Source organism: Gouania willdenowi, chromosome 8, assembly GCF_900634775.1.
Source record: "Gouania willdenowi chromosome 8, fGouWil2.1, whole genome shotgun sequence".
NCBI classification, from domain to species: domain Eukaryota; kingdom Metazoa; phylum Chordata; class Actinopteri; order Blenniiformes; family Gobiesocidae; genus Gouania; species Gouania willdenowi.
The window spans coordinates 28,526,332-28,545,345 of NC_041051.1; the positions used below are offsets into that span (position 1 = coordinate 28,526,332).

The 19,014-nt window shown below is 39.4% G+C and overlaps 1 protein-coding gene across 2 annotated transcripts; it reads right to left on the minus strand.

Moving 5' to 3' along the window:
- Positions 1 to 870: 870 nt before the first annotated feature.
- On the minus strand, positions 871 to 17,391 carry ddx17 (DEAD-box helicase 17). 2 transcript variants are annotated; one of them, XM_028456211.1, is made up of 13 exons: positions 17,036 to 17,391; positions 14,838 to 15,000; positions 13,723 to 13,819; positions 13,508 to 13,641; positions 13,351 to 13,416; positions 12,065 to 12,206; positions 11,222 to 11,382; positions 10,916 to 11,088; positions 10,709 to 10,819; positions 8,965 to 9,026; positions 8,798 to 8,857; positions 5,748 to 5,978; positions 871 to 3,636 (listed from the first exon to the last, which is right to left on the minus strand). In XM_028456211.1, the coding sequence occupies exons 1-13, from the start codon at positions 17,077 to 17,079 to the stop codon at positions 3,230 to 3,232; spliced, it is 1,851 nt and encodes a 616-aa protein (XP_028312012.1). In that variant the 5' UTR covers positions 17,080 to 17,391; the 3' UTR covers positions 871 to 3,229. The 2 variants fall into 2 exon arrangements, with proteins under 2 accessions (XP_028312012.1, XP_028312011.1); XM_028456210.1 differs by lacking the exons at positions 871 to 3,636; positions 5,748 to 5,978 and adding an exon at positions 6,942 to 8,318.
- Positions 17,392 to 19,014: the final 1,623 nt, after the last annotated feature.

Genomic DNA, 19,014 nt, shown 5'->3' on the forward strand with positions numbered 1-19,014 from the left:
CTAGATCCTTCCACCTAACCCAAAAAATGCCAACATAGCTCCAAAAGTTTCCTAATTTAGCAAACATGACAGCCTTCATGAAACCTTATTCATGCTAATGATAGCGTAATGTCAGCCCTATGTATAAAACTTCAAGTAGTGTTACCAAAGAAAGTAATTCAGAGATAAACATCCCAACTAATTTTTACTTTTCCTTTTTAAAAACACAATGTAGATAAACGGCCTCAAACTCATTTCTAAATAATGAAAAATGTGTTATTCCTCAGTGCTGTAACAGGTGGATTTAAAAAGGGGTAAAATATTGTTCCTCCAGAAACAAAGTTTAGATTCTATAATATATATTTTAATCTCAAGTAACCCTAGAAAGAAAAAACCTTCAATTACAAATAACTGATTTTCCCTACAAACTAATACTAAAATGATGTTACAAGACAAAACATTAAATTTCACAATAAATGCTATTAAAATATTTTTTAAATAGAAAAATTTCAAATTTGAATTGTATAAAACAGAAATTGCATTACCAACTGTTCAGGATTTTTGCAACCTGAAGTTTGCACGTTCTCAAAAGAACACTATTCTGGTTTGTTCATAGTTTTTTTTTTTTAATTTAAATACTCGCATGTGATTGATGGGAATGATCACACTCGAGTACAACTGTTCTAAACTTTTGCCTTGGCCTAAAAAAGTACATTTGCTTTTATTTTGATGGGGATTTAATGCACAGATAAAATTAGGTGCTTAAAATAACTTACTATTATTATTTTACTATATAAACCTATTGAAGTTGATAGTGAACCAGTTCATCAGAAAAGTAAAAGAAAAGTTTAATAATGAAAGTCAATCCGTACAGAAGACAAACTCAAAAAGTTTGTATAGTGAGTGGTTTAATAAACGTGTAAACAAGTCTGTAAAAATAAACCTGCTTTTAACGGGAGAGTAACACAATGCTTTTCTACAGACAAATCAAAATATATCCTCTCATCAAAGTGTTTCATTCCCCTTTAAATGTGACGGAGATTAAATCTTCCCTTTAGGAACAGAAGCTCCTGTGTACGTGTGGTTCTCTGTGAATACATCCTCTGTAAGGCTGAGTTATCCAGTAACACCAAGGAAGACACAAAACTTTAGGTTAATTACATAACCCCGATTCTATGAGTAATATGAGTGAGATGTCTCACTATGGGATGCACACTCCGATCTGCAGCCCTCAGAAGTATTTTCTCAATCTGCCAATCTTAATTGGCTGGTGAAGCGCGTCTGTCTGCCAGGGACACTCCCACCTCCTATAAAAGAAGTGAGCGACAGACGCGCCCCATTCAAAATAAGCACCTCTTCTCCTTTTTCGAGCAAGAAGGGTTGTCTGGTGAGACATCTCATATTACTCATAGAAATGGGGTTATGTAAATAACTTTAAGTTTTATTTCATAATATTTCGTGAGATGTCTCACTATGGGATATGGTAGCTCCTGTATTGCAGACATGCTTGTCGAGATACCAGCCCGCAGGGCAGAAGTCTGTACACATCAGAACAGTAGAACCACCAGTGCCACGCACGGGGCAGAAACGTCCAGCAAGTAAAAGCGGACAAACGTGAGGGGTGAGGTCCAACTTGCCACTGCACAAATTGCCCTGACTGTTGATGTACCCCATGGTCATGGTATTGTTTGTCCTCAACAGGACATGATGTCCCACGAGAGACGAAAAGTAGCGTATCAGCGAGAGGAACACTGCTGACAGTTCCAAATAATTTATGTGAGAGCGCTGGAAGTCTGCATTCCAGCGGCCCCTCACAGATCTGCCTTCATGAACCCCACCCCAGCCCGTCAGGCTGGCGTCTGTGGAGATCACCTTCCTGGACATAATGGTGCCCATAGGTACACCGTGCCTCAAGAAGCCCAAGGCCAGCCAGTGGTGCAGAGCTGCGCAGCACTCCGGCATAACCAACACTTTACATGCGCCATGACGCACAGGATTGAGCTCATGTGAGGCCACTCACAGCCTCATGTGGAGGCGACCAAGGAGGATCACGAGGATGGCTGAAGCCATCAACTCGAGTAACCGTGTGAAACATGTCCTGAACGTCTTCACCCGCTCCATCGTAAGGTGCGTGGTGAAAGGCACTGAGCGCAGGGGCAGACCCAGGAAGATTATTTCCTGTGTAGAGGACAACACGCATTCACCATGAATCCCAGATCGGCTAGCTAATGTTGGGCATGTTCCAAAACCAGGCAGTTTGAGTAAACCTTGTGTGTGTCCCTCCTGGAGATTTTACTTCCACATGGACAAAGGCAAACCCCGGAACATCCCGTTCCCTTGGTGAGAGGGGCCTTGGCTTCCATCGCTGTGCTGATGCAGGCAGGGAGAGCAGGTGGATTAGCCTGAGCTACCACGAGGTGGCTCGCACTGGTGCTAGCAGGGATGTAGGCCAATATGTGCTGGAGCGTCAAGGACAGCATTTGGTTCGAGACAACAGCTGGCAGGCTGGCGTTCGACAGCTCGGATACTGTGGTATAGGAGCTTGGAGCTGGGTTGTTCACTGTCGTGAGAGCCCAGAGGGAGGACCAAGGTGCGCACGAGCCCGGAGGCGTCGAGGGCAGTGGGCCTGAGACTATAGCTGGTGTGCTGATGTCTGGGAGCTCCGACCTTGCGATTCTTCTCATCCTGGTGTGGTTCAAGCAAGGCGTTAGTCTTATCGGCGTCCGTCGACTGGAAACCAAAGATCCTCCTGTGGACTGTTAAGCTGACAAAACAAGAAAAACGTGAAATGGCTGAGAGGAGAAGAGGTGTTTGATTGGGGCGCGTCTGTCCGCTCACTCCTTTTATAGGAGGTGGGAGTGTCCCTGGCAGACAGACATGCTTCATCAGCCAATCAGGATTGGCAGATTGAGAAAATGCTTCATTTAGGAGTGTGCATCCATAATGAGACATCTCACAAAATATTATGAAATAGAACTTCAAAACGCAACAATGAACACCTACCTTTGACACACCTAAAGGGGATACAAATCTTTGCTTTCAGCGCACACACACAATACAAAATCCTGTTTTTACTAAGACAACAATGACTGAGTCAGTTCATCTTCTGTTTATCTAAACAATACCGTAAGTTTAGTCTAACGTTAAGTTCATTTACACGTTTTTAAAGCACAGATGTACAAACGTGTAGCGGCCAAAGCTAAGTGAAATGTGTAGATGAGTGTCGTGTGAGAGTGATGCACACATCGTCTTACTTCCTGCCTGACAGCAAAGAAGGCGGCGGCGGTGGCTGAGGCGTGAACTGAAATGGAGCCTGTCCCATCAGGCCCATCACAGGCTGAGGAGAGCTGAACTGCTGGGACATCAGAGGCTGCGGGCCTGAGGAAGAGGGCGGAGCCTGTGGTGCTCTGGAGCCATTGTATTGGCTGCTGCTGCTGTGATGGTTGCTGTTGTTTTTGTGCTCGTAGGAGTTGGAGCTGCGTCCTCCATCCCTGCTGCTGCTGCTTCGCTCCCTGTACGACGAAGAAGACGAGCGCTCAGAGTCTCGGCTGTAGCTGCTGCTGCTGCCGCGCATCTGCCGCTCGCACTCGTCCTGGAACATCAGGTTGGGATTATTATTGTTGTTGTTGGAGCGGCCTCGGAAGCGAGAGTGGCCACCTACAAATCCAAACAAAATCAGTGTGGTCAGACAGAGGAAAATATTCACTATATAACCCAATATAAGTCCAATATATATTTAACTTTGAATTTCACTTTGATATGAATATAGGGTAACACTTTACTTGAATTTTCATACATGAAGGCTGACATTACGCTGTCATTATTGACATAATACCAGTCATTAGCAGGAATAAGGTGTCATGAAGGCTGTCAATAAGTGTCGTTCAACTGAAGCGACTACAGGATATTTTCAATTTCATGCCAATCTTCATTTTTCATTGACAATAAAGATCATTAACACCTAACCCTACACACAGAGAAAGTAATAATGAGAAGCTTAAACATGTATTAGACTGCATTAGATCGGCAACACAATGTAACGTGGAATTAAAATGCATAAATAATTATTTACTTTACATGGAGTGGAACATTAAACAAACTTTCAATAGCTGACTTAAAAAGTGTATTCCTTTTTTGTTTTCTTAAGCTTTTTGGCACATATTGCAAACAATGTTTCTTTATTTCTTGTATTGTTGACTGCTGCCCATTAACATTTGTTTCTTTTATGCAGGTGATTAGTTTTAGTTTTTGATTTATTATGAAACATGATCTTACTTGTTGCCTGTTGGCTCAATACATTTGAAAATGTGTTATTTGTTATTATTTGGGGGCCAATGGGCGCAGGTGGGAATTGAAAGTTCACCTTCGTTCAAAGTGGGGTATTCCCCACTTTGAAAATGTTGAGAACGATTGGACTATGGTCCAGCGTAACCTGACTTCTGTTAATGGCAGATTCATATATTGTTTACAGTAAATGATAAATGGACTTGATTTTATATAGCGCTTTATTCCCACACTGAAGCAGTCTCAAAGCGCTTTACATATCAGCTCATTCACCCAATCACTCTCACATTCACACACCAATAGGACAGGACTGCCATGCAAGGCGCTAGTCGACCACTGGGAGCAACTCAGGGTTCAGTGTCTTGCCCAAGGACACTTCGACACAGTCAGGTACTGGGATCGAACCCCCAACCTCTCGATCAGAAGACGACCCTCTACCACCTGAGCCACGGTCGCCAGTATTAGCAATGCAAGCTAAAGCTTATTTAAGCATTTAAAAATTTAACATCAGAGTTTTCCCGGCTGATGTGGCTCATGTGGACACAGTAACTCGGTGACTTTAAAGAGAGGTCTGACATACTGCATTATTTTGCCCTGGGGTGAAAACTATCCTACACTTCAAGCCCAGAAGGAAATATTGGTTGACATGGCAACGCTGCTTTTAGTTGTTATGCTGCAAAAAAGTGGAACAAACTGCAAGCAGAGCTGAAGTCAGCGTCACATGTGAACATTTTAAAATCCAAGTTAAAGGGACTATTTTTTTCTACTGCGTATGATTGAGAGAGAGATTTTTAATCATATTATCTTTGATTTCATGTTTTTACTTCTGATTTTAATATTCTTATTGATTTTTAAACTGTTAAATGTTTTCTGTTGCACTTTTTGTTCATGTAAAGCACATTGAAATGCCTTGTGTATGAAATGTACTATACAGTACAGTATACAAATGAATATGTTTGACCTTGTCTTGGATAGTACACTCCGTAACCTGGCCCTACCACAGTGGTTCCCAACTTTTTCTGCTGCTCCGCCCTTTGAGAAATGAAAAAACTGTCAAAGCTCCCACATCGCGGCAAAAAAAAAAAATTTTTTTTGAAATATTTAAAATTTGTACTGCTCTTCAAATCGCGTGAAAAAACCCAAGAATGACACTCGTTAATAATAGAGTGCAAAGAAAAAAACATTTTCTATTTTTTATGCTCAAGTTTCAGCAAAGCCCCGGTTATGACGCCATGCCCCCCAGTTTGGGAACCACTGACCTACACAATGATTTTAACAATTACTACAATAATATGTGGTTATTAAGTTAAACACGATTAAGGTCAGTTCCAGGTACTGCAACTTTTAGTATCAATTGACATCATCATTTATATCACAAATTAATTGTATAATGATATGTTTGCATCTCTGTATGAATCCTGCCTGTGACACACACTGCATTGTTGGACACATCCCTTCCCTGTGTCTGTGTGTTCGTTATTCACCTCCACCTCCACGTCCGGCGTCGACGAGCTGCAGCAGTTTGGGGTTGACGGCCTGTCTGGCCTCCTCCAGGACCCGAACCAGCTCCCGGGCCTGGCGAACGTTCCCCGGAGTGAAGAAGGTGTAAGCCGTGCCTTTGTTGGTGCTGCGTGCTGTGCGCCCGATACGGTGGATGTAGTCTTCAGACGAGTTGGGATAGTCGTAGTTGATGACAAACTTGACGTCCTCCACATCTTCACGTGGCGGCGATGGCATGACGTGGGAAGAAAAAAACGGACCAAAATGAGAACAAAACCAATGCAGGTTGAAATAATTTGCTACGGGTAATTTTAAGTGTCAGAAACGAGATACCTGGACCTGTTCTGTTAAAGGACTTACCTGTCAAGTATTTGTTTTAGAGAATGACTTTACATGCAAATATAAAATGAACTGAAAAAGGCTAAAAATTATTAGAGGTTTGCTACAAAATTTTGAAAAAAAGAAGTCGATTCAAAATCTTAATTGAATGTGAAATGTGAATTTTCTCTAAAAAAAAAAAATGCTGATTAAGAGGAAACACGATGAAGGCTCACAGAGCAGGACATGGTAAAGGAGGGGGTGGGGGGTGGATGTCCAGTACTTACCCTGTGTCAGACTTAGTGATGGAAACAAAGTGACCTCTGACCCCTCCCACACACACCCCTAAACCTGAGCCTCCCTCTGTTCAAATAGTGAGAACAAACGGAGCACAAACTGACCTTCTTTATGTTAAAATAACCCTTGGATGGGCTAAAAGTAAAACTAAAACACTGCATCATTGTTTTTTTTTTGGGGGGGGGTTAACACTTGGTTAAAGAAGCAACAAGAAACTGTGCTTTCCAAGTCTTATTGTTACTGTTCACATGCGGCCCTTTGTCTTATTTTGTGCAGCCCCCTAAGTAAACACACAACATAAAATTACTCAAAGAGAACACAAAAGAACAATAAAATACACAAAACGGCGAGGAAAAAAAACATAAAAAAACAATGAAAATAGATAAAATAAACATAAAAACACAAAAATACATAAGGGACATTAAAAATACACAAAAGGACAACAGAAATACATAGAAGAAAATGAATAAAAACACAAAAATATGTAAAAAATACATAAAAGGACAACAAAAACACACATGAACACTACTGAAAATAAAAGAAATATACACAAATGACAACAAAAAATAAAAAGTAACTCGCAACACCAAACATACACAAAGCAACATCAAAAACACACAAAATGAGACAAAACACACAAACACAAACCCTTTGTTTTTCCACGTATTAATGCTGAGATTTGTCATTATTGTAAATAGTGACATGATTGGTAATCATGTGGCCCTCGCTGTGATAAAAGTTGAAAATCTCTAATCTCTACTGGTTTGGGACTATGCTTTCCTTTTGTATCATTATCATTGAAAATTATTTTTCCCTTCAGTCCTCTTTTCTTTCTTATTAATCTAGGAAAATGGCAGTTAAACAGTTTACCACTAAGAGCCCATACGGTAACGGCCCTGTTGCTTTATCATCTGCCTGCTTCTGTAAAAAAAGGAGAGGAATATCTGACGTGGATCATGTGAACTGGCACGAGTCTGAATGAGCCAATTGTTTCTGGTTACATCTCTATCTCCTGGCTTGTGCGTGTGTGTTTTTTAAGAGCTTTGTGTGGGAGGCCAAAATAACTGCAATGGGAAATATCTGCTGTTGGATTTGATTACTGAATAATTTGCAGCAGTGCTGAGAAAGATGTATAAATAGCCAAAGCTCTTGTGACAAAAGGGTGTGACAGCCTGACACATGGACCATGTGAGGGTCAGGGGAAGAAGATATCAAAGGAAAAACAACAAGAAAAAGAAAGAAGGCAGAGATGAAGTGAAGAGTAAAGAGAAAAGACAGACAAACAGGTGAAGAGAGGGTGTGTTTTTGGAGAGGTGCTTCCTCCAGGCCAGGACTCCTGCCAGCCAGGACCAGACATGACGTCCGCAGAGGGAGAGGCCGGCCGGCACAGCCAGTGTTGGGGGGTGGGCGTCAGGGGCTGAAATCAGGGGGCAGGTCAGAGGTCAGAGGGTATGGCTACTTCCAGCCTCCGTTGTCGCTTTCTTTGTCTTCTTCTTCTTGCAAAGAAACTCTTCGTGTTGAAACTACAGTAAATGTGTTGATCGGCGCCAATTCAGGTGAAATGTTTGTAAAGGCCCTCCTCAAACCTCAACTTTCAAAGGCACTTTGGCTGGCTGGCTACCATGGTTACGGTGATGAAGGAAGTCCAGCCTCCTTCACTCGCCCCTCTTCGCCCTCTCTGCTGACCGCCGCCCCTTAAGCCCACGGTCAAATTTGGAAGCCCAGCATCACAGAGTGCGTGCCTTTCACTCCCCGCAGCAGCACCCAGGCAGCCAGAGTCCTGGACGGGGAGGGGGTATGGGGGGTTGGACTTTGATAGGTGGGCTGTGACTGATTAATCAGAGGCCGTCTCTCTCCTCCAGTCAGCTCTTGATTAGTCATGCCTGGGTCCGGCTGCAGGCTCCCGACGGCCTGAGCGCTTCTAGTTGCCAGAAGAGAGACTTTGGAAACAAATAAAAAACAAAATGAAAAAGAAATGAACACAGAATTAGGTTAAAAAGGTCGACTGTAGTGTAAGGGGCCAGCTTTACAGGCCTCGCCCCGTCAACAAAAACATCACAGGTCATTCACAATCATTCATTTATTTTCTGTGTGTTAACATTGTGCTAATTAAAGTGTCTGTGTGGCACTTTGCACAATATAATAGAAAAATACATTGAGATATGATTCTTGCCATATGACTTAATATCTGTGTATATAATGTGAACACGTATGATGAGGAGTTTTGTACCACATTTTATCCCATGTTACTTGAAACCTTCTGATCGTCTTTCACATCCTGTTGAGCTCCTGGAATCACTACACTTCCTTCACGAGGATGAATTAACTCATAAACATTCTACCTGTATGTTTGTTCTCACCCAGTACTGTTCAAATACATCAGGTGCAAGATGTTTGCCTTTGAGCAGACGTTACATACCCAAACCACGAGAAGCCACATCCGTAGCAATGAGGATGGGAGCTTTGCCACTTCGAAACTCTGCAACATGACAGAAAGAAGAGAAAATATAGAAACTCTGACTCGTGTGTGTGTGTGTGTGTGTGTGTGTGTGTGTGTGTGTGTGTGTGTGCGCGCGCTGCTCTCACCTGTTAATACCCAGTCTCTCTCAGGCTGGCTCTTGTCACCATGAATACACATAGCGGGCCACCTAAGAGAGAAACCATATGGCTCTCACATGACAATGCAGATACATTTGGTAATGTTTTAAATAAGGATGAACCGAAATAAATTATTTTTTGGCCGTAACAATAAAACAAAGTGAATGATTAGTCCAATTGCATTTATGGCTCACTAAAATGTAAACATTGTGATTGTATAAATTGATATTATTGCTACAAATAATAAATCAATCAATATTATTTAGCACTGACATGCCAACAATGCACAATATAAAATAGAAAAATAAAATGTTTAACTTGAACTCACTCACACATTAAATAATAATGTACAGGTCTATAACTGGCAGGGCTGCTGGACGAGAGTCAAATTAAATCTGTTCACTCATTAAAATACAAAGTGCATTGAAGTCACAGAGTTCCGTGTGATCCGTGTGCTTTGCTTGTGGCGTGGATCATTTCTTGTTTATTCCCATCCAAATAATGATCTTTATAACGCAGACCAAGTATTGTCATGATGTAGTTAAGAGGATCTCTGTGAAACGTGCGCTGACAAACTGAAACCAGATTCTGCTTCTGATACGCAGTCATGCGTCAGACTTTTACCACAAATGGAGGACAGTAATTTGCTTGACTCTATATTTGTTCTATTTTGTTTCCCGGTATTCCCTGGGACATCAACTCAACTCGGCCAGATTTGGATCTTTCTACGAAATCCTCGAAATAAACATCAGCCATTGTTTTGACACAACTTTAAGTGAAAACACCAGAAATGTGTTGGGAAGTCACTTTGGCAGAGTTTTTTGGGGAAAACACAGTAAGAATGAAGAAAAAACATTTGTATAAGCATCCGTCTACTGGACTCCACATCCCATAATGCAATGTGCAAAATTTGTTTAACAATGTCAATAAAAGTGTTTACAGTGGAGATCAAAACAAACTTTCAAACGGCAATTTCAACCCTTTACATTTTTTTTTTAGGCCAGGCTATCGGACTCAAAACGCCACTCTTTTTGTTGTCGTTCTTGTTGTGTACACTAGTTCAAATCGCTACTCCTCTGTTAATCGTGAATGAATCAAGCTTATTTGGTATGCATAATCTATGGATGTGTACACATCGCCGTTTGCATCGACGCTTGGAGTCCGATTTTTGATTTGGGGCTCAGGGGGACCCAAAGAAGAAGAAAAAAGAAAGTGGATTTCTTACTTATTTGCAAGTCAAATATTATGACGGTTTGTGGTACCGAATCATTGGCCCGAGTCCCCGTATGTGTCACGGGGGTGCCATTTTTCAAAAGACTACTCCTCCGTTAGTTCTCATTAGATCAAAATGCAGTTTGGTATGAATACTCTTTGAATGATTATGATGAGATGCTCTGAGCCCTTTCTTTGAAATTTCCAAATTTATGGGAACATTGATTAGGGGCCCATTGTTTTCTCATTTATTTGTTAGTCAAATATTGCAGCAGTTGGTGGTACGGAATCATTGGCACATACCAATATATGAATGGAACCGGGTCATTTGACTGAATTCTCGGGAACATGGTACGTGCTATTTGGCGTGGAGACGTTTCGCGGGCCTGGCGGTTGTTCATCCGAACTTGTTTTGGCAAATGATCTGAAATGTATAGATCTATGGGGCCTAAACTTTGTCGTTATCTGATTAAAAAAAGATTATCTCCAGAAGCTTTGAGCATGTGCAGGATACACTTACCCGTCACGCCTCATCCTCCGTGTGAGCTCGTCACACCTTTTCTTGGTTTCCACAAAAATTATGGTTTTGTTTTCTTTCTCAGCCATGATCTCTTCCATCAGCTGCATCAACCTGAATGAAGAAAAAAAATTAGCCCATAGAGTGTGATATATATATATATATATATATATATACCACCACGACACAAAACATAGATCTGATCTTTACTTGTGATCTTTTTCTCCTTCGCTGCAAACATCCACGATCTGAAGGATATTGTGGTTGGCGCTGAGCTCCAGAGCACCAACATTGATCTGCACGTAGTCCTTCAAGAAGTCCTCAGCCAGCTGACGAACTTCTTTAGGCCAAGTAGCGCTCCACATTAGGGTCTGTCTGTCAGGCTGGTACAAACCCACACAAGTGAATCAATGTAAGAGCCCAAGGATGTTTGTCTAGTGACTAAAAACACTGTAAACAGGTGATCGTGTTCAGTATGGATAAATACTGTATGATCTAAATATACGTCAGCCTTACCCTGATTTGATCCACAATTTTACGGATTTGGGGCTCAAAGCCCATGTCCAGCATCCGGTCGGCTTCGTCCAGAACCAGGTACGTGCAGCGGCGCAGGTTTGTCTTTCCGGCCTCGAGGAAGTCAATCAGACGCCCCGGAGTGGCGATGCAAATCTCAACGCCTCCATGAAAAAATGTAGCACAGTTTAGAGCAGGGGTCTCAAACTCATTTTAGTTCAGGGGCCAAATACAGAGCAGTTCAATCTTAAAGGCCTTTACCCCCCTCCCCCCTATGCGCCGGAAAATTAGTAATTTAATCATTATTGCGCTCTAGTTTGCACTTCCACGTATAAATAAATCATACAATATGTACGGCACTGATAATATCAAAGCAATAAGTGACAGATTTCAGTCCCTAAAGGATCTTCACTTTCAACTTCTTTGATTTTGTGGTACATTTTTATGTAATGTACATTGTGTAAAATAATTTGAAGAAAATTCCAAGATTTTGGAAAAATTGAGTAGAGCTCTTTGAGATTAAAAATGATGTTAAAATGCTAATATTGTGGCGTTTCATTGAATTTGTGTATTAATTTGGAGATATCTACAACTGAATTAGTTGGTAATTTACACAATAAGTCATGGTTTCTCTGACTTCTTTGCTTTCTGCTGCGGGCCGAAGTGGATGCTCTCAGGGCTGGATTTGGACCCCGGGCCATGAGTTTGACACGTGTGGTTAAGAGAGTCAAAGCCTCACTTAATCAAGCCTCAGATGTTTTTTTTGTAAAGTTATGTAAACCCGGATACAAAAAGCTAATACAAATAACCCGTGTTAATGATTAAGTATTGACTTTATGTGTTTACCTCTCTCCAAGTCTCTGATCTGTGGTCCTTTGGGAGCACCTCCATACACACACGTGCTTTTGATGGAGGAGGTTTTGCCATAGTCATGCGCCACCTGCTGGACCTGCTGAGCTAGCTCTCTTGTTGGTGCCAACACCAAGCACTGCAAGAGAGACACAGGAAATGACGTCAGCCGACGATGAGACTACAAAACAAGCTAATGTGTGACAGTGAGGACTTCTTAAAGAGATCCTCCACTGTTTTCACAAAAATGGCATAAAATCTTTGAAATGTACTTATTAGAAGATCTGTGCCTAACAAAACACAATGTTATGCATCATATTTGTTTTTTAAACTTTTTAAAATGGGATTATTTTACTGTTTAAAGGGCCTATGTTAAGCTAATACGACTTTTCTGTGCTTTAAACATCATAAAAGTGCTATTTGGCCTTTAAACACATGCCCAAAGTGTTTTTTCCATTGATTCCCTCAATCCTTAGTTAGAGGGTTTGAGTCAGTGTCCCGTTTCTAGACACGCCCACTCACGAATATGCATAAGAAGGCCGGATATCAGCCAGTTTGTGTAGAGTTGCTCAGAAAGTGACTTTTCAGAGGCTAAAACTCTGGAAAACAAGTACGTTTGGGAAAATAATCCTCAAATACTATATTTTTGTGGTTCTTAGAACAAATGGAGATGGGTGAAAAATAACATGACATGGGACTTTTAAGAACATCCCATTGTTTTCAGTCAAAATGACAACTTGTGCTAGTTTTAGTTGCGCTAAATAATCAGGAAAAGTTAAAGATGACGATGTTACACACACGCACACACACACGCATGAGTCAGAGTTTCTCTATTTTCTCTTCTCTCTGTCATGCTGCAGAGATGTTTACAGAGGTTTACTATTAGCTTGATTAGCAATCGCATTATCTCAGTGTGTTACTCAAGCTATGGCTTGTCCAATTACAGCCGAGCAAACACGTTTACATGCATTTAAAAATCTAGTTACTATTGGACTAAGACACTTATTTGGTCTCAAGCTGCATGTGAACGCACTGATTGTCTAACTTCAGCTCAATCACAAATGTTTAAAAGCACTAACTTGGTCAATGTATTAAAAGATTTTTAGAGAAGATAATGTTACAATAACCAGTACTGTCTAATGTCTAAATAAAGTATCTACAGAGTATGTACAGTATTTACTTTAATAGGTGTAATTTCTATGACTTAATTAAAAACACATTTTCAAACAATCAAATCCTTCATAGATACTGGGCAGCGGTTTTTATCAGTGTTCGTCCCGTACAATGGGTCCGTCTCTGCGCTCCAAGTACGGCTGATGGTTGATGTGCACGATGGCCGGCAGTAGATACTAAAATAAGACAAACAAGAGCAAGTTACATAAAAAAATACATGAAAAGGGTGAAATCGTATTAATGGAGGCAGCAGAAGATGAGCCTCACCGCAAGGGTCTTCCCTGAGCCGGTCTGAGCGATGCCCACCATGTCTCTGCCGCTGAGAGCCAAAGGGAAACCCTGAGCCTGAATGGCAGTGGGCTCCTTGAAATTCTGCTGCTTCAGCACATCCATCACATATTCTGAGGAGAAAAAAAACAGAGTCACGTACACGTGTTAAAGTGGATTCAGGAAATAAAGAGAATGATCAAAAAAGCACTTACGGGGAAAATGGGCCTGGTGGAAGCTGATGATGGGCTTTGGGCAGCTCGAGCCTCGAACTGTAATTTCTTTCTTCCTGCGAAAATCATCGACGTCGTACTGAGAGGACAAAACAGCCAAAAAATGAAAAATGTACCGTGAAGCCTTAGGTTAAACCAACTGTGCACAAAAACAATTAAAACATGTTAAAAGGCATATTTCTGTGAGAAAAAGAATCAGATTACATAACATTAATCATCTTTCTTTACTAATGCTGTGCGATATAACACTATCGTTTATATCGCTAATTTAATGTGTGTGTTCTAGGTCCCACTCTGTTGCTAAAATATCATCAGCCAGGCTAATCTACACAAGATACAGAAAATTCATGGTATGCAGAGGTGAAACGCTGCTTTTTTCGGACAGATTAGGTCCCCCGGAGCGAACGGAATCATCAATTAGTCTGGATACAAACTGTGTCACTACAGCCAATATGACTCTTCTAAGCAAAATAGCTGCAAATGTGTCTCACAAATGGTATCTCCTGCTGCTCTAGAAGGACTTTTAAAAAAGATAACCTGACCAAACCTCTACTATCATAATATATGATTTATGATGGAGTAAAATTCACTACAGGTACAGTTTAAATGAAAGCAGTGACCATTATTGTTAGTTCTTGCACCCTCTGGTGGAATTTCCACATACACATTTACAAATCAGAACATGTGACAACAGTATATGTAGCAAAAGTCACAAATATTCCTTTATTGAGAAGATTCTTAAAGGAGAAGCACCATTTATTTTGTGTTTTATTTAACAAATACCAATTTTCCATACATTTTAAGGGAGAAAAACTATATGGGTATATATATTGTTATCAGGATATAATTCTACCTATATCGTGATATAAAATGTTCTCCATATTGCACAGCAGTATTCTTTACCTTTGTATTGATCTAATAATGCTAATTCTGTACTATAAATAACTATTTTTTTAATTTACCAATGAATGAAACAATTTAAACTGACTGACTGACAAAGCTGTAATGACTGACAAGCTACTGCACTGGTCATCGATTCCCCTGTGTCAGATTGAGATTAGGATTATACACAGCTGTAATTAACACTGTGGTATCACCTGGCTCAATCGATGCACCTCTGAGTGTTCAGAGTAAAAGTTTTTCTCAAATTTGGGAAGATCATCCAGGTCCCATCTCTTCTTCCGTAGACGATCCCCTGGATTGCCGAACCTTTTTGTCCCTGATGGTGGTCCACTTCTGCTGGAGCTGAATCTAGGACTCCTTCAATCAGAGACAAACACACACACTGTGATATTCTGTGAGGAAGAAACTCTGCTGTTTTAAATAAATAAAATGTAAATATAAGTAAGTATGTGATCCAATGAAAAAAAGGGCTATGACTTGTTTATCAGTTCTGCCCCATGAATTGAGAACCCCTGGTTTGGAGCAGAGGTCACAACCCTTTGGGACAAGTACCTATATTTCTGTATATTTTGGTATTGTCAAAAATTTAGACTAGGGCTACACAAGTAATCGAATTTTAATTGTGATCACGATTTTGGTTGCCACGATTAAATGAACCTGATCGTCGGCAATATTGCACGCTGTAATAGTGTTTTTATACAGTTAGCCTTTGGTAAATTTTTATTCTTGGGTTATTTGACACTGTAAACTGTACATATATTGTTTGTTAGGGATGTAAAGATTAATCATGAGGCAGTTAAAAATTGATTCAAAGGTGTTGCAGTTCACATTGATACTCTGAAATTGAATCGCAGTACTTTCAATTTTTTTTTTTTACAGCAAAGGGCGCTACCTATTTAGAATTTGAAATGCAGGACGCACCACCGTGTTTTAAATCAGACGTGTGGAAGCATTTTGGCTTCCCCAAGACAAAATGAAAGAGGTGAGAAAGAAAGAACGTGAAATCTAAGGTAAGAGGAGCACAGAGAGGAAAGGGAAAAACAAGAGAGAGAGAATGAAAGACATAGTTTGTTTATTTATATTATTTCTTTGATATATAATTTGTTTTGAAGTCCAGTTGTTAGGGCACAAAATACATTTTCAGTTGCACTTTTAAAAAGAAAAGGAACTATTATGTAGTTTTGTATATTTTACTGTAGAGCCAGAATTTAAATGAATAGCTTCTTTTTTTATTTCTTTATTTATTTCATTCAGGATTTATTTTTAATTAAATTGCATTGTTTTGCATAGTTTATCAAGGGATTCTTTTGACAATGAAAGATAAAAGAAAATAGTACAGTATTTTTATTTTTGAAGAAACAAAATGAATATTTTTCAGTCACAAGTTGTCTAGTCTCACTATGTTCCGATACATTTCTAAATTTATCGGAACATACGTAGTCGTGTGATATATTGTTTCAAAGGCAATTCAACATAGATTACGATTATACGCCGCACAATTTGATTTGTTTTACTCGGTGGAACCAAGTCATTTCACTGAATTCTGGAGAACGTGGTACGTGCTATTAGGCGTGGAAACGTTCCGTGGGCCAGGTCGTAGTTCATCAGAACTTGTTTGAGTATATTTCTAAATAAGTTATTTTAATTGTACTTAACGTTTTAGAAGAAGTAAAGTAATTAGTTACATTTCTAAACCCAACCGTTACTGAGTAAGTTATTATTATTATTGTTTTTTATCCAACACAATCCATATGTTCTCAGTCGTGCCCTTTCTGATCAACACCCAGCCACTTTCTTGGGTTCAGGTTGGGGTTTTTCCCCATTATGTTGTTACCACATGGTACATTTGGCATTGATCTGTTTTATAGTTCATATATTTAGCTATACTTAGATCCTGAACATTTTATGTTAATTTTGAATTTAATTAATTGGTGTTTTTTTTTTTTTCTTTCTTTTTTTTTTTAAAATAATTGTACATTTTGACAATTTTTTTATTTTATACAGATGCTTTTTGGAAAATAAATTAAGTTCAATTTGTGCAAAAAAAAAAAAAAAAATCTTTATTTGTAAGTTTATACTTGAGATGTTTACTGTATGCAAGAGAACTGTGGCAAAGTTAACTACAATAAACGTAGGAGGTGAAAGTAACTAATAAATTTTACTTTTAGAACTATTTAATTTTGCTACTTCTTACTTGTACTTGAGTACAATTTCAATGAAGTAACAGTACTTCTACTTGAGTACGATATATCAGTAGTCTATAGACCTCTGAGAAATGGGCTGATAAATGTCTGGATGACGTATCCCTCAATCATCACTGAGCTAATGTCTGTTAACACTCTTCAGTTAGCTTTAGCTTCCATGCTAACTGCTTCTTTGACCGACTCCTTACCCTCTGTCACGGCCGCGGTCTCTGTCTCCGTATGAGCCCCTCATGTTGCCTCAGTGGATGATGATGAGTTATTCGTCTTTAAATAAACAGTTTGGACAAATGTGAAGCTTTTCTGCACCTGGGTCTCGAGTCGCTACAATCCCGCTAGAGCCGAAGCGAAGCTAGTTCCTGTTTGCACTACCTTTACAATGGATAAAGGTAGACAGCGTCAGGCTATTCAACACTTCTAAACCTCGCACAGAGATACAAAGATAGATTTTGATGTGAAAAATGTTGGTAAAACCCAATAAAATAATAAAGCAAACGAAGGAGAAGCAGGGGGTTTGTTATTGTTAGCACCGCGTCCTCAGCAGGGCCGACTGTGATTGGCTGAGAGGCCATAGACATCCCGCCCCTATTACTTGATTGACACATTCGTCGCAACTCATTTTTGCATGTACCAGGTAGATTTGATTTGTGTCTTTATTATTCAATCAACAACAACAACAACAACAACAACAAAACACTTCAATAAAAATAAAAAAATTCAATAAAAAAAGCACTTCAATCAAAAGAAAATTTAAAAGCGTTCAAATGCAATTATTTGGGTTTCAAATATTCTTTTGCATTTGAATACTTTTTTCTTTGATTGAAGTAAACTGTAATTTGATTAAAATTATTATTAGGAGGAGGAAAGATTCTAAAAACGTGGACAAGGAACTGCAGGATTTACATCACACCACTGGGAGAAGAGAACGGAAAACCAATCCTCATCAAAACGATGGAAGACTTGGGAAAATACGAATGATCCACCTAAACAACAACATTACTGATGGTAATCATGGATATGGACCCAGATCTATATAAACATTGAAACAAAATTCAGACTGTGATTATTTTACGGAGACTGAATTAAATGGGGAAACCAAGATTAAAAAAGGTCTGTCATTTATTCATTTTAATTGCTAGGTGGTGGGGTGATTAAGGATTACATTAAATTTAAATTCAAAGTGTTTATTGTCATATGTGCAGTTAGAAACACGTTTTCCTGTACAATGAAATTACTACCTTGCTTATGAACTAAGATATAATAATGTGTTTATACAAGTTAAATCTAACAGTGGAAAATACAACACTGCCAATAAAAACTAACAACAGCTGGATTAACCTTGATGTAGAGACAAAACAAGCTGCAAACTTGTGTGTCCAAAAGAGACATTCCCGAGTGGTGACATTATGGATGAAAAGGGAAAAACCTTCCAAACACCTTCGAAAGAGGAACTATTCTTGAACTGGAGGAATGCTAACAACGTCTGGCAGGGAACAAGGCCAACACGAACAACGATAGAGAGGAGGAGGAATAAAAAATAAATAAATTTAAAAAAAAAAGACAACACTGACTACAGATGAGAATACACAAAAAAGGACTGTTCAGAACAACTCAAGAATGTTTGACCAGAGAGACATGTAAACCCATGTAAATTTGCGATGGTAAAACAGGGGACGGGACCCAGATAAGCAAACTGCTTCTCTCGTCTCCTTTTTCGGCATGTACAAAAAAAAAAAAAAAAAAAAAAAAATGTAAAAAAAAAAGTGAATGTAACCATGTCGGAAATAAACTGAATAAATAAATAAATAAAAATAATTATTTTTTTTTTGATTGAGTAATAAAGACACAAATCTACCTCTATACACATTCTTCTTCTTCAAGCCTCTAATATCCAGAATTTTTTCAAATTCAGAACATGTAAAAAAGATTTGCAAATTTCCCCAAAATGTAGCCCCGCTATCAAAGAAACGTTGTACATTCAAACCTAATTAAATATTATGAAGTCCATCACTGTTTTATCCCAAAAACTGTAAAACTTATTAAACCTATCCTCTCACACAATTTTTGCTCAGTTGACCCCAATTTTGCTCCAGTGCATCAGTCCTAGACAATATAAACAGATTTTTGACTGATTCATCAAAAATGTAGTCAACAAAATGTTGGTATTGTA